This window comes from Pleurodeles waltl, chromosome 11, assembly GCF_031143425.1.
Source record: "Pleurodeles waltl isolate 20211129_DDA chromosome 11, aPleWal1.hap1.20221129, whole genome shotgun sequence".
Taxonomy (NCBI): Eukaryota; Metazoa; Chordata; class Amphibia; order Caudata; family Salamandridae; genus Pleurodeles; species Pleurodeles waltl.
Genome location: NC_090450.1, coordinates 853,654,541 through 853,670,871, shown reverse-complemented (window position 1 = coordinate 853,670,871; position 16,331 = coordinate 853,654,541). Strand labels below are relative to the sequence as shown.

Genomic DNA, 16,331 nt, shown 5'->3' with positions numbered 1-16,331 from the left:
ACAAAATAGTATTTCCAAAGACGCATCCTTTTGGAGTCAAAATATTTTCAGAACCTAAAAACTTGGCAGTTTATTTTATGCAAAGAACTAACACACTTTCTGTTTCTAAGCTGGCCGCGCGGTACGTTTGTGTTGTAGAATACTGCATAAACATGTTGGTGTAATTGATGAAATTCAGGAAATGGACATGATGATGTGTTGCACACATTTAAAAATGAATTGACGTAAGTTGGAATTGGCAGAATAGAGATGTGCCTTCAATTCTCAAATTGTTGCATGACACAAACGTACCAGCAATGAAAGGCTTTGCTTTAATTACCAAAAGAACTGTGTCTGAACAGAAGACAACAACGAAAGGTGATGATTTATTGGTCTGGTATTCGAGTGTTCTGTTATAGAACATTAAAAAGGATATAACAGCTTTCCAAGCCGTCCACACAAAAAAACTAGAAGATGTACTTCATTTGTCCTCTTTGATGCTACGAATTCAACTGTATCCCAAAAGGAAGGGGGCTGCAGTGATACTGCAGCATCTGAGGGAAATTAATTCCAGACATGGGAACCTCTAGAGGTGTCTGTATACCTAGCAGTGGCGTAGTATAGCTGCGATGGGCCCTAATGTAAGAAAGGAAAAAAATATATTAAAAAGGCAGCAATAATTGACATGCGTGGGGCCCTTTAAAATATTTGGCCGGTGTCACTGCACATGCTGCACCAATAGTAGCTACCCCCTGATATCTCAATATCATATGATTTGGCAGAATTCTGGAAGAATGCAATAACAGATCACTAAGTGTTCTAGAAATGCTAAAGTCCTAAGAGAACAAAAAACATAACTGCATTACTAAAATTGTATTGAGCATATCTTATCGCCAGAAGAAATAGCTACTGGACTCTGTAAAGTGGAAGCAATTCTGAGTTAGCCAAGACCAAATATAATAATAGAGTGCCAATGCTTCCAGTAATTTTATGATCATTAAAGTTTTTTTTGTTCCAAGATTTACAAAGAAATACAGACCACTAACTTAGCTCACTGAAGGATAATTGGCTACTCTGTCAATGGAGTAAAAAAAGAAGGGAGTCAAAAATGGCCAAAAGCCTATGCTTACTAGTACAGTAGAAACAAACATTTACCAGATACTCTGTTTCAGGAGCAGTCCTGATGGCAGGTTATTCAGACACATCTAAACTATGTCCACATACTGTGGTGGATTGACCTTGCACTAACATTCGGATAAAACAAAAATCTGCTAAGGACGATGGAACTGCAGCCATCCTAGCCTAGTTGTATCCAATGTTACTCCATCAGAAAATGTTGGATGCCCATGTTCTTATGTGTGCTTACTTACACATCTGAAAATCATACTTGTGAGCAGGGACAAACACTACCCCTTCCACTACAACCTGCACTACACTCTACCCTCAAAAAGTTCATTTGCGGTTTTCAGGTATGTGAAGCTCCACTTACTAAACCTTTCGATAACTAAATACAGTAGGCTGTGTTTTGCATTTCTTTTCTGCTACTCTGTCAAACTTTAGAGTTGCACTTTGCTACCTTAAGAAGAGAAATTACAGTTTAATACAGACTTCAGAATAAATGCTTCTTCTGGTGTAGATTTAAGAAAGGTTACTTACCAAGAAGGTAAACTGGGCTCTGACGGGACAGGACTGGCCATTTCTTCAGCCTTCTCTTTTTCAGGGAATAAAACAACAGCTCCTTTTTATTTATCCACGAAATGTTTATTTCATTTTCACATACCAGACCATCACATACAGAGATTGTGTTTCTTCTGCATTTGTACTGATAGAGTTGTTCATAGTGGATCCAGTACTCGATTGTTATCTCATTTAGACGGAAACCAGGATGTTTTGGTGAGTGATGTTTAGAGATCTCTAGGTAAATTCACAAAATCTTGTTGCTCCCAAGCAAAACGTTCCTTAGTCTTGAAAAATATTTGAGTCGGGGCTACATCCATGTGTTTTTGCTAAAATATAGGAGGACTGATCACTCTTCATCCTAAAATACAGACGGAACATATGAATTACTTACAATTGCATAAATAAAATTAAAGAACATTAAGAACTTTTGTTAAGGACTTTGGAAAAAAACAGAAAAGGGCACCTCTTCCATTAGATCGCTGAACTGACTAAAACATATATAAAAAGATCAAGGGCCTGGATTTCGATATTGGCTGACGAGTTACTCCGTCACAAGGGTGACGAATATCCTGTTCGTTAAAATCTAAATTCCATAGGATATAATGGGATTTAGATTTTAACAGATGGAATATCCGTCACCATTGTGATGGAGTAACTCGTCCACCAATATCTAACTCAGGCCCTAATTCTCTAAAAGGACTGAAAGGCAACATGGAGTACAGTAAAAAGAAGGGAATGAGGAGGAGGGGAAAGGCAGCCCGTGTAAGCTTAGAAGAGGAAAAACAACCTGGGAGAACAGGAGAGAGGAAACAGACCAGGAAGGAGTAGAAAAGACAGCACGAGAGAGTGAGGTTGGGAGTGGGGGGGGGGGACAGCTCTAGGAAGAGACATAAGATAGCCCTGTGAGGGGGAGAGAAAGGACAGCCATAGGAGTCGGAAAGAGAGCAAGGAGATGTAAAGGGAAAATTGCAGACAACTGGGAGAAAGAAGAAAGACAGCAAGTGGGGACAGAAGAATGGAATCCAGCTTGGGAGGGGGGAAGAGTACAGACAGTAGCAGGGAAGGGAAAAGAGGAAAGATAGCTGAAGGGAAGAAGAAAAAAAAAAAGACAGGCAGTTGAGGGGAGTAAGGAAGGCTGTGTGCAGAGGCCACATGGGAGAAGGGGCATGTATAGCCTTCTCTATTTCTCCATTCACTTTTTTGTTCGCCAATCAAATTGTTATCACAAAGATACCTACAGATGACAGTTTTCTGTAATAATTTTCACACAGGAAAACAATCTAAATATCAACAAATGGAGAATGATACCAGGCCACTGGCCAACCAGATGGAGCCTTGCTACTGGTCTGATGGGTCTTAAGCTTAGGAGTGAGATCAGAAGTCAAAGCCCAATGCCCTACAGTTAAACAGTGTACACCTGGGGAAGAGGTTCTACCGAAAGGAAAAAGCAGAATTAAGTCCTCAGTGCTGTCAAGTCTTGTGTGTACACTAACTTTCCTGCAATGCAAGCTCATATAATTGCTTTCCTGCCAAAATACAACCAGACTAATACCTGTACGACAACTCTCGCCCCCTCCTCACCCAACCCCCAAACAAAGTTAGCTATAAAGGTAGGCAACTGAAAAGGGCCTGCAGGGTTGCTATCTCACAAGCTATTCCATCTATACCAGCATCAGGGCCAGGTTGTGATTAGAAAAAGATTACATCAAGATGACCGGGCATTATGAAGTTGCTAACTCATGGGATCTGGCAATGAATTCTGCAACTACAGGACGCATCCGCCTGTATTTCCCACACTTTACCATGGGTGTGGAATTTCTGTAGCCCGATGCCCGGGACATATTGTTTAGGGTCAAGGACAACAAGGTTTCATGTTTATTTTGTCCTCAGGACAAGTAGGCCTAACACCCTGCAGCACAAACCCTTTGGTTGCCAATTTACAGTACCACATTATGGATCAGGGAAGGGCATTGCCTGCAGTTAACATAGTATGTGTGTCCATATGTTAATGCTATGCAAGCTTGTATTTATGGTTCATTAATGCAAAGCCTTTATTATTAGGGTGACCACTCTAAGGAAATGTTGTAAGCTCGGACTGCACTACTAAGAGTGGTTCCATTATTATAAAAATGTGCATAGACATTTGCAAAGTTTAACAATATGAAGCTACGTATAAATGCTCTCAGAATGCTCGGAGATCAGATGCAAATATTTGAAGAAGATTGAAAGCAAGTTTGATTCTTTGCTTTCAAAATAACATGTTCACTAAAAAAATGGAACTAGGAAAAAAAATGTTTTGCTAAACTACTGTGACATTTTGGGTATCATTTCTTTAAAGCACCATTTAGTAAAATATGTTGATGCTTGATAAAATATTCTGAAAATCAGTATAACCACTTTTTCCAAGATTATGGGAAACATGAAAATAAAAAAGCACTGGCAAAGCCAACAGGTTTGACATTGGGGGTCAGCCTTTTGGTTTTGTCATTGTGGGTCTTGTTTTGACATTGTTTTTGTAAAACGTAATTGCTGTGGGAGCTGCCCAGCCCGCACCATTATAAAAAACATTGGCAAAAAGAAAAAATATTTTTGGGTCTTCAAAAACACACATTGCTTAGTAGTCCCTGGCACTGAACAAAACTACTTTGTTGATCATTGGTAAGAAAACAGCATCATGAAGGAGACTTACAATGGATTATTTTAGAAAAGATTGTAACATCACATGCGGATTACACCAAATACAGGAAGAAGAGAGAAGTCTTTTGGATCTATTTTACCGTGGGAAAACTCCTTTCTGTGAGGGGTGGCAGTTCGCACAACATACTTGTGACCCCAGATTTGGGAATGCACCAAATTGAGGATTATGTATATTTAAAATTTCTATCTATGAAGCGGTCCACAGATGCATCTATTTTATTTAGAATTTTATAGTTCTCCTTTATTATTGTCTCTCAATCATTTCATTTGTAGTGAAATGTATACCCCATGGATTTGTTCATATCAATAATCTTTTAAATACAACATAATGGAGTATATGAGGTTAGACAATGGGCCTGCTTCCTTTACAAATTTATAATACCACTCCTTGAGTAGTCTCTGTCTAGCTTTATGATTCCCCTAACACTGCTTGGGGAAAATCATTATTATTATTTTTATAGATCATATCAATAGTCTCCTCTTCGTGTTTACATCTTCTTTTGAACCTACAGAGTTCTATTTAAACGTTGTCTACATAAAGCATGCTTTTGTCGATCAAATAGAAATAATTGACACTTTTATATCTATTTTTCTTTATAATATTAAGGGTAGCTTACATATTACCTACAACTACTTAGTACACACAGTCTGACCGTATTCATTTTTAGATGGTGACCATAAAGGCCTTCGGTACTTTCTGCTGACCATTTTCTATTTTTATTATCAGTCATCCATGGTCTTTTTAGTCGGGGCAAATTCGCGCACACCATCGCTGCTGGTATTTTCACTGTTATTGTATTTCCATAACATTTACTAATGTGCGAAGACTGCCATCTCATCAGTGAAATGAGAGAACACATGGTGAGAGCCCATTAGCTTTGCCGATATAATATTTACTGCGAGCAACTTCGGAGTTGGCGTTTTGCTGCCACCCCATGTATGGGGCTTACTCAACGTAGAGAGATCAGCTGGAGGACAAATAAAAAAAGAAAGTGAACGCGTGATAGCGATTCATCATCCCGGACTCTGGCACATCAAGACACATTAGGTAAGGTAGAAGAAATTTCTGTATACTACCGCAGTGTTTACAAGAAACGCTTAGTTAAGAGACCGGTGATTTGGTTTGTACATCTGATGGTTTAAAACGTGCGGCTGTGCAAGTCTCATCATATCGGAACATGACCTTTTATTGCATATAGGTACCTCAATTGAAAGGCGATGCTTGAAGGGATTTTTCCTCGTTGTAAGCAAGTGCCAGGAATTCAAACAGCTCTTCTGTATTTGAAGTAAGAGAGTAATTTTACCATAGGGTGTTCTTTGAATAGAGGGACACCTCCAATAGAGCATGATTATGGGAATTTTTGTTTTGCAGGATTTTTCATTTTAAAGCTACATCCATGTGATTAATGAATATTCTTCAAAGCACCTGAGATTACCGCTTGGATGACCTATATTTTAAAATCACAAGGGTTGTGTCCAGAAAAGACTTTTATTAAGGAACTATGCATGATTGGGGTCACTGAACTATACTCCTTGGGCGTTTTAGGATACACTTTTTTCTTCTCCTGCATGAGGACCTCATTTTTTGGTGATATCGGAAATCTTCATTTTCTTCCTCTTTTCTTTTTTCGTTGTTCTTGGCGTTTCTCTTTTTTTTTTTTCTTGTTTGATCATAGTATTACTTTTTGTCTCAAGCCCAGAGATATACTAAATTTGTTTTTTGTATTTCAGAAATATATACTTTATGAATAATATATCTGTCCCTGGAATTATTTTATTCATATCAACATTGTGTGCACTGAAGAAGGTGAGTAACCCAGAGAGGCCACTACTCACCAAAACGGCACTATTATGTAGAACAAGGACATTACATGGGATATAATTTGATACTTGCTATACAGGATAACAATATTGTATTGGATCAATTTTTTCCGCTGTAGATAAGGATGCGAAGAAGGACTCATACAAGAGAAAGAGATGGACATACAAGAAGTGTTGATTAAACAAATAAAATAGAAACAAAAGGAATTCTTTAAATCATGATAGTCTGAGGACTACTAAGTTGGATGTACTGGTCAGTTACTATCTGGTTGAAGTAATATTGGTGAGATCGGATAGTCCATCTGGGGTTGTATTTCCTGTTTTGCTATTTCCTTTGTTATTTATGATTAGGTTTGTCCTTGCTGTACTTTTTATATTTCTTTTTTTATTATTTTTGGAAAAGGAAGAGAGATAATTACATTCATACATCATTGCCAATAAACATACAGTTCGCGAAAAAAATATATATGATTACATCTTCTCATTCAGCTGGAAAGGGACACTTTCGTCACTTATCATCCAGACAAAACCTCAGATTGAGCCTTCGTTCATTGGCTGAAAGCCAATTCCGAAACTGTCCCCAAACAGCTTTCCCTTTCTTCCTAGCCAATCTCCCCTTCCGTTCATACAGGGCAATTTCCAGATGATACAAAGATAATAACCGGCCCAGCCACAGCTGCCACGATGGTGGTTGCAGGTTCAGCCATGCAGAGGAAATACATAATCGATAAACCGCCATGGCAAGGAAAATAAACGCTCTCTGTCGTCCCCTTATTTGCTCTGCGACCCCCAAGACCATGATCTCAGGGGTAAGGACCACGTCATACCCCAATATTTATTTTATCACGAGTTGCATGCCATCTCTCAATGCCATTAATTCCATGCATGTGGCGAACATATGAACTATATCTGTTCCGTGGAAAATATTGGAAAATTAATTCCTTGTGAGCCCCCCCACTTAACAAGGTGGGCCGGTGTATAGTACAGGTCGAACATGGTCTTATAATGTTGTGCTTGTAGAGACGAAGAGAGTAGCATAGTGTGTCCTAATTCAAGTGATTTGAGAAAATTAGCACTTCCAACAACCAATTTGCCGTTCCACCTTTCACTATGCTTCCCCAAATCATCGGGTTGTTCTGCCATCGATAAGGAATAAATTAATTTGATAGTCATATTAGATTCCCCCAGAATCCCTTTTAACAGTAGGTTACTTTTAAACCTGTGTCCCCCCCCCCCCCCGTTTTCTTGCCGTACTTTTTATATTTCTGTATGAGTGATTTGGTGTGATTGTGTTATACTGGTTTTATATTTCTTGATTTTCCCTAAGGGATATAATAATACTATTTCATCAAGAAATTGAGTTTTCTATGGTATAATTTGTTTTATGAACATATACATGATGAAATTAATAAAATTAGATTTTTGACATACTTCATTGCATTTGGTTCTCTGAGGCTTGAGACATTTGTTTATTTGTGAGTTTGGGATTCCAATCTTAGGAACCCCCTTTTTGTATGGGGACAGTTTTGTGGTTTCAAAATTACTTTGTGTGCAGATATGCTGACTGTACAAGAGCAGAAAGTTGTCACTCACAGTGAAACCAGTCAATAGATAGATATACATTTAAAAAAAAAAAAAATCGAAAGGTGTTGGTTAATGTCAGATGTAATTAGGGGCCCAATTCTTAAAGAAAGTCACAAAAGTGTACCCATGGTATATGTCCTTGCATTAGTGCAGATTTATGACTTTCATGAATTCACAAGAATTTTCATAAGTAGGCCAGGAGTATCATACTCCTAGAAAATGTTTGTGCAGTACATTTTAGCACGAGCAAATGTACATGTGTAGATTTGCTCATGAGAAAATATGTTCCTCCAACCACTTTTTTCCCGGCCCTGAAAGACGTTTTACTTCTGTCCGTGCCTCACCTCCCAGGGCAAACGCCGCCCAGCCCGTTTTAACCCCCACTAGCCACGACTGGACAATTTTTTTTTTTTTTTTTACAGTACAACCAGACTTATGTCTTAGCCAGTCCCATGGACAAGTAGATATTTTGTTAAATTCCACACCCCTGAATGTGCACAAAGTAGCATGTGGACCTCATCTTCCTGTGCATAGATAAAACATCAGGTGACAGTCATCAAAAAACGACTAAAGTGCCAAAGCGTAGACATCATAGAGGGGTGTGATAAGCCACGGTAAATTTCTTTGGTCCCCTTTGCAGGACGCTCTCCTCTAAAGGCAAAGTGCAAGATTGTCAAGCATGCTTTACTAGAATAAAAGTATTAAAAAATAAGCATCAGTTTTCAATATGTGACTTAACATGTACGATAAATCTCTTATTCTAGATCAGTACTTGACAAAAAACAATAATTATCAATATAATGGCGAAACTATTGACCGTTTGCCCACTGCTGGCTGGTAATTAACAGAAAATCTTAATTAAATCCATGTCTCGATTCCTCATTGCAGACAGTGGGTTTTAGTATGAAACCAAAACATTTTTTTCACGCAAAAGGGCTCTTAAACCTTATCTCAGTATTTTCTTGAAGCGTGAGAAAGTTTCGGAAATTGACATATAAAGAACAGTAGAGATAACAGCACCACAGCGATAACTTGCGTTTGCTAAAGTTTTTTCATCGAACATTTTTCCGCAATCAAATGTAGCTCTTCGGCAAGAGAAAACAAGAAGATATAAAGATCCTCGTATCTACAATGGAGTGTCCTTGTGGACTGACAAACAGGGAATAGAGGAACGCTGACATTCTGCTTGTTCGGTTTCCAGCGTTAGTTACCTGTGCAGGCTGCTACAAGCTGCTGACCGCAGACAAAAACATGGACTATCACTCTGGGCGGTATGAATTGTGTTGTAACAGTAAAGGCCAAAAAAAGGTAACCTAAGTCAAGCCTCTCACCTACCTCTAACATGACAGTGGATCTAACTGCTAGCAGGGTACCAAGCTGCATGTGGCAGTTGACACTTTTGCTGCCTCCTCGTAACTAAATCACGGGGTAGGTGGTCACTCCCCTACGGTTCAGTTTCGAGCTCTGGACAGCATCAAACAAGCCTTCTGTGTGCTCGGGAAGCAAGCTACGCATACCACTCACAACACCCGGTCAAGTGATATGCATATGACAGTTTTGCACCAGTCTTCAGAGGTGTCAATATAGCGGACGCCAATGTGCTCCACATCAGCTGCTTCCTGAGGAAACAACTATTGCTTTGAGACTTCCTTGAATGAGAGGGGACAGAGAAACTATAAGCTACGCTTCACACAGCCTAGATCTCTGCTTTTTGAACGCTCCTCAGCCCGAGACACACTGCTCGCGCGTCAGACAATGTTTTATATATATATATATATATATATATATATATATATATATATATATATATATATATATATATATACACACACACACACACACACACCCCTCTCCCCTCACTTCCCTCCTGCTGATAGCGCTTCCTTCAACTTTTCACAAGCCTACCCGCATCCCCTTAAACGCCCTTCTCCATACCTATCCATCTAGACCACAATTTAAGCAAAAATCCAGAATGCCTATCTCCGCCTGCGCCTCTTCTTCTAAATCCAGAGGGTCGCTCTGGTTTTCGTAACTTAAAAATCTGTTTTTTGCTTTTAATAGGACTTTCATCCATACGCCTACCACTGTCCGTCTACTGCTTCCTCTGCAGACACTCTGTCCCCAGCCAGGCAGTCGACGGCTTCGTATCAATAATAACAAGCCTGTTCGCAACCTTAACTTGAAATACTACTCACCCGCTTCTGCTTCCAACGCCCACCCTTCGCCCCACTGCAAAATCTATCACAAGCACCTCACGTGACCCCCGCCCCGCCTCCTCAGGGAGTACTTCTACTAAACTCGATCTAGAAGGTTTTAGCGCCGCTGACCACTAGGTGGCGATTAAAGACCAAGAAAATGGCTTGTGTGTTGGCTCCAAAAACATTTCAAATATCTTTCATCTTGACAAACTGCAATATTACCGCCATGTTTCTAAGTTTGTATCCGCAATGGTAACTTTGCCTAATTATTTAAAGGCAAATAAGCTGTGCAACATGACTCTTTCCTCAGTTTTCGAATGTGCATTGCATAACACGAAATGCTTGAATTTAAGCTTACACAACGGTTTGAATGACTTGTTTCTAATGGAAAAGCAGCAAACGAGCTGCGAAAATACATAAGAATCAGTAAGAATTGCGGGCTTGCATTTGGTGTGAGGTTCATGGCAGCACCACCGTAAGGTACGGAAGAAAATACCTTACGGAAGAAGATGTTAAGGAGCGGCCCCTCACCCGGAAATACAACCAATGCACTTCCGGAGTAAGGTAGGCGTGCAGCAGAGTCCCGGGCATCTACCACCCGTTTTTTGCTTCAAACGCACAGTGCACAGCTGTGGGGAATATGTCTCTGTTTAAATACGCTGTTTAAGTTCTCCCGCTTGACTTTGCAATTGGATGAATTTGAGTGTGAAAATGATAGATAAGATTATGCCACTGCGAGGTGCAAAATAGGAGAGCAACCGGAAATATTTAACTTTAGTTTCATATTTTAAGTGGCTTTCATTTCTGTCCAGCCTACCTATGTTTTACGACATACTGCCAATGTGTTCTTTAAAACGGCTCTGGTATAGTATTGTAATTGGCATTTGTATAGTACATCCATACAGCTAATGTGACCCCGACAGTGGTTATACTACGTCGATGTAGAAGATGTGATTTTAAAAAGTCGATTTTAGTCTTTTTTTTTTTCCAAGGAAGAATTTTGTCTATTTTTTGGAATGGTTCAATGAATGTAAATGCCATTTTACTTAGACTGAAAACCGAGAAGGCGCCTTGCAGTGTACATGTAATTGACACGGAAAGTACATGCTGTCTGCCTGTAAGTTATACTGTAGATGCAGTTCTCACTGTTCGATGAAGTACACCCAGCCGTACTCGACGTGGACGTGGTACATTGTATGTACTTGTCGTGGTTTCCTTCGGCTTCAAATGTCAACTTTCGCATCTTTGTTTCTCATCTAAAATTAATTTGCTGCTATTCTTGTTATGCAAGGAGGCACAGAAGTAAGAAACTGGAAGAGGGAATGGGAGCTGCAAAAAAGAAAAAATGCATTGACAAGTCCAGTGGTTTTCATTTTATTTATGTGCATGCATGCCACCAAAAAGAAATGTGACTGCCATATGCTTGTACATTTTATTTTTCGGAAAGGACTCCTTTGATAACATAGCTTTGTTGAACAACCATTTATACATAAAGGAAACTACAGATGGCAGAGGAACTTTCAGGCGGACCACCGTTTTGACCTGAGAAACAGTTACGTGGAAAGAAGATCCCTATGACAGAAAAACTGAAATAAGAAAAAAGATCTATTCTTGAGGCTGTCTGAAACAGAGCAGAGAAATACATTATACTGCCTTTGATCGGGGCTCAACACATTGTAGGGCTCAGACAAACTCTTCTTGCACTGTAGGCTATTAATCGCTCACACCACTTAGGGTGTTTTTTTGGTATACCCTTAGGGTTGCTCAAGTCCAGCTGTGAAATTTGAACAAAATGAATAATCCTTTCCGATTATAATGTTCTCCGAAAATGTTGGCTAAGTTAAAAATCAGGTCATATATGGAATCTTGTTCATCAATGACATCCATTTAATTGGCTCTTGGTCAATTAAAATCTCTACAATCACCCATCTTCCTTTCTATCCGTTAGGGGCTTAGTTATATCGCCCATAATCCTTTTGCTAGCTAATGTTGCTATCCCTCCCATTTTAGCTGCAGAGGTGGCAGAATGCTGCCTTCATTAAAATGACCCTCATGTAAAACGCTTGAGCTTATCCATGTTTATAAGTGCCTTCTGAACTAACACAAAAATCGATTTCTGTTTCTCTAACCAAGTTAAAATGGCGTGACGATTCCGTCTATTGTTCAATTCAAGCCATTCACATTCATAGACACAACGTTACATTTGTAACCGTTTATAGTGATAAAATGTTAGTCCCATATTCAGCTGTTGGTAAATTATCCCTGAGAGTTTAGCATCGTACCTCACTCCAGCATCATATCTCAATTCTATCCAGCCAGCATTTAAAAAAAATGCTTTGTCTTCCAGAAACTTTTTTTCTTCTTCAACCCAGGTTGCAGATTTATCTTATAATTGATGCCTTTCCCCACCAGTGCGCTATCTCCCCCTGTCCGCACCCCTGAGACTTCCCCACCTTTCGCATAGGTGATCTGCCACAACCTTCGCTCTCCGAATGTGGTGGCTGCACTCCCAATAGCATGCTTCCAGCTTTCCCACTTTCCTGCAGAACAAAAAACCTGTGTCAGAAACAGTGCCCCCCCAACCCCTATAACAAAAAGTTTCAAGCACTTCTTTTTTTTACTTTGTATTTCAATTCTTTATTACGTTTGTTGTGATCAGTACAAAGATGCATTACAGAATCCAAAAGTTGTATGTTGAGTTATGTTTTCCACCAAGCTCTCAGTGCTCTAGATGTGTGAGAGGAGCAGTGTGACATAGAGTCCTGCGATAACTTCTCCGAAGTTTTTCCAGGTGTGGTTATATTTGGCAATGGTTATGCTGGGCACATCAATGTGCCTTCTTCCCAAGGTGCACATCAAGGCATGGGACAGTTGGTTGTATCTCCACTGTTGGGAATAGGGGATGGGATGCCAAACTCTTGCGGCAAGTCAGGAAATGTTTTGATGTAGCCATTGGAGATCAGGTCATCGATGTATCAAATGCTGTGCATGACCCATGTGGCCCAGTGAATTTCTTCCCCACCCACTGTAACAGCCGCATTATGCCATATCAGTGACTTGAAATGAATACGGCTAGAGACTTGTATCATTCTATGGGCCCTATGCCATGCATATTGTGAGGCGTGGATAACGAGGTTGAAGATGGGGTAGCACGGAAAGGCAAGGTGCAAGTGTTTCAAACCATTACGTGTCATGGACTATATTACTGTGGCCCTATTTTTTTTCCTGAAGATCGTGGAGATACGCATTTGCTCCTTAACACAGCCAGTATGGTGGCATAAATTCATATAGACTGTTGCCCAGGAGGGTTCAGCAGACTAATAGCCCTATTTGGGAAAGGACGTGATTGATGTCCTACCAGAACACCTGGGAAGATTCTTCTTATGGAAGAGGAAGGCTCAAACACATATTTGTGTCATGCTTTATCATCAGCAACTTCACCCCAACCTGGTAGGACAGCGACTACCGGTATATTTACCTTTATTCGTGGTGTCCACAGGTATGATTAGAACCAGAGTTTGACCGTTATGCTGGTACCTGCATTCTGTTATGGATCGTAGAGGCAGAACGCAAGGCTGAGGTTTGTAATTTTACACCTCCACGTAGTGTAGTACCAGTAGTATTACAAATCTGTGTGGATAGGAATACATGTCTCCAGCTTTCATACGAGTTGCTCACTTGACTCACAGTGATTTGCAGTGATTTCCCCACTTGCATGTTCATGGTTGCATGTGTTAAATGAACATAGTAGTTGGGAAGTAATGAAATTGATCCAAACAACTATCTTGTTTTTGATTATTTAGTATTTTTCATTTTGAATAGGTCATTGTACCAGCACCATTATTCAGATAGCACTTGAGTGCTTCTATACTTAGTTCACTTTCGGCATTAGCACGCCATTCTGATAGGGATCCGTTACCCTTTAGGCTCTTTTTGAGGGCAGAAACATGTCAGCTATCCGAGGCGGGCTGAGCCGTTGTTGTTATCGCAAACGTCAAACTCTGGTTTTATTCATACCTTTGGACACCACAAATTAAGGTAAATATACTGGTAGTCCCCCAAGTACTTTTAATGTGTCTATCTCTCCCCTTTGTCCAGTAGCTTTTATCTAAGAACTCCCTCTGATCTTGATCCACCAGGAGGTTGAGTCCGCCCTGGTGGCACTGTCCTACCAGTATAGGGAGAGGTCGCCGATGATGAGGCATGAAAGAAATATGTGTGTGAGGCTTCCTCTTCTATAAAGAGAATCTTCTCTTGTGTTCCGGTTGAAAAGAAATTGTGTCATACCCCAAATTAGGCTATTAGTCTGCTGACCCCTCCTGGGCAACAGTCTATACAAATGAATTCCTCCATACCTGCTGTGTTAAGGATGTTTGATTGGGGAGCACGTATGGTGGCTTAATAACCTTTCCCTCTCTTATAAGGGTTGAAGATATGCATTTGCTGCCTCTGCCTCCTGAAAGGTCTTAAATGTCCCATTTGCTACAACCTTTAAGTTTTGAGGCTTGAGCACATTCAACTTTAAAAAGTGGTATCAAAAGCCATAGTTTCTTCCAAGGCCGTGACGTCTTTAAAGTCATATCTGGAAAGACCTGAAAGTTGAAACCCTCAGAAGACTTGAAACTCTGCTGCTGTATTGCTCGTGAGAGAACCTTTTTCAAATTCTAAAACCAATTTCACATAGCGCGTCACTCCAGAGTAACTACTCCCTGCAGCCAACATGGCCACCTCATTGGTGGTATTAGAAGCTGACAGATATAAGGGGAAAGAGGCAACCTCGTATAGCGCATCTCCCTGCAGGATCAACATGGCTGTTCTCAGCTTTCTTTTTGGCAGCGGCTTTTGGTTTGCTAGCTGAGGGAACACTAGACATAAAAACTTTACCAGGAACAATGGCCCACAGTGGCAGTTAGCCGAGTACCCCCCCCCTTTTTTTTATTTTTTAGAAAAACTGCCATAGTTGCTGTGCTGAAGATATAAGAGGAGAACGGCGAGTCATGCAGGGGATATGGGACACTCCTTTACTTGACTGGGCTGAGAGTATTTGCAGTGTGCAAATAAGAAGCTTGAGTTGAGTAAAAATCGAAGAAATGTTGCATTTGTAGAATTCTGTAGTTGTGTTCCTTCTTCATGCGATAGGATGGTATGATGGAGTTCATGATGAAGTTTGACAAGAGACACTTCTAAAAGGATTGAGGGAGGCAAGCCGGACTTGGCTGAAGTTGGCTGATTTGGGCTGATATCGGACTGTGGGCAAAGACCTATTCAGGTCCCCAAAAAAGGTCTGCACTGGAGGAGGGGAGCATCTGTGTATATGGAACAGGATGGCCAACAGAGTTGCTAGGCTAGCTGATTAGCAGATTTGCTGGTTACTAAGGTGAATCTAAGGTCAGCAAATGCTGAAGAGTAAAAAGACACCCTCCTACTCAGGAGAGGCCCAGGCTACCCACAGAGAAATAGAACCAGGAGATTGTCCCCAGCCAAAAAGCTTTCATTGGAGGAAGATAAATTATCTGCCCCCTGGGGATCGGGGAGACTGGCGGGAGGCAAGTGTGCTTGACTACACAGGATTGGCAATGGCGGAGAATAACGGCACACACCAGCTTGAGAAGTTTGCCACAGAGATAGAGATGGTCTTACCAGGAAACCCCAGAATGGGACAATCCGCAGGGGTGAGACCACATACTGTTCAAGGGAATGCTGCGGTATGGGACCCTTGAGTAGGAGGCACCACAGTTGACCAGACCCAATCCTTGAAAGTGGAGCAGAAATTGGAAGTGTTACAGTTTATTCTGTTTTCAGCAACAGGGCATCAAAGAGTGGGACGACCAGTCGAAATAAAGAGACCAGTTCACTGGATGTGGGCAGTGCTGTCATAAATAAGGGGATGGCGGACCTCAGTCAGGCCGAAAATGTGAGATGGGATGAGAATACAGGAGCCTCCCTCAATCTACAGTCAACAGATGTAGTAGGGCCTCTGGATGTGACAAAACCCAGTCTAGATAGAGACTTGGTATTGTATTCAAGGAATCGGGCAATGTCAGCGATCCAGATACTCAAGTGCCTCAAACTTCCCAAGCACCTCAGTTACAATCAGCATCCTAAATACCTTGAGTTTACAAGTTGCCTGATGCCTGATCTGGCCAACACAGCACTGGACTCAACCGACTCCGCTGAAACTATCACTCATACGGCAGTTCAACCATCCGGCTTTAAAATTGATTTATTCTTAACTACCATAGTGGGTAAGATAAAGGAGAGGAAACAAATTCAAAGCTCTCTCACCTTTTACCCTGAGTAGGAAAATGGAAGAACTTGAGAAGAAAATAGACACTTTGCCTGATTGGAGGAAGTTAAAACATGGGTCTTTAT

The 16,331-nt window shown here is 40.7% G+C and overlaps 2 protein-coding genes across 2 annotated transcripts in view; one reads left to right on the top strand and one right to left on the bottom strand.

The window, feature by feature from the left end:
- Positions 1 to 10,062, bottom strand: part of HPS4 (HPS4 biogenesis of lysosomal organelles complex 3 subunit 2) — a 231,277-nt gene extending 221,215 nt beyond the window's left edge. Inside the window, exons 1-2 of the mRNA XM_069214693.1 lie at positions 9,957 to 10,062; positions 1,636 to 2,017 (exon numbers count right to left, since the gene is read on the bottom strand). Of these exons, the coding sequence (XP_069070794.1) occupies positions 1,636 to 1,676 (41 nt within the window). The 5' untranslated portion in view covers positions 1,677 to 2,017; positions 9,957 to 10,062. The remainder of the gene's footprint in view (positions 1 to 1,635; positions 2,018 to 9,956) is intronic.
- Positions 10,063 to 10,421: 359 nt separating this feature from the next.
- The window catches only part of SRRD (SRR1 domain containing), an 87,173-nt gene continuing 81,263 nt past the window's right edge, over positions 10,422 to 16,331 (top strand). Inside the window, exon 1 of the mRNA XM_069214694.1 lies at positions 10,422 to 10,523. The gene's annotated coding sequence lies outside the window, so the exon portion shown is untranslated. The remainder of the gene's footprint in view (positions 10,524 to 16,331) is intronic.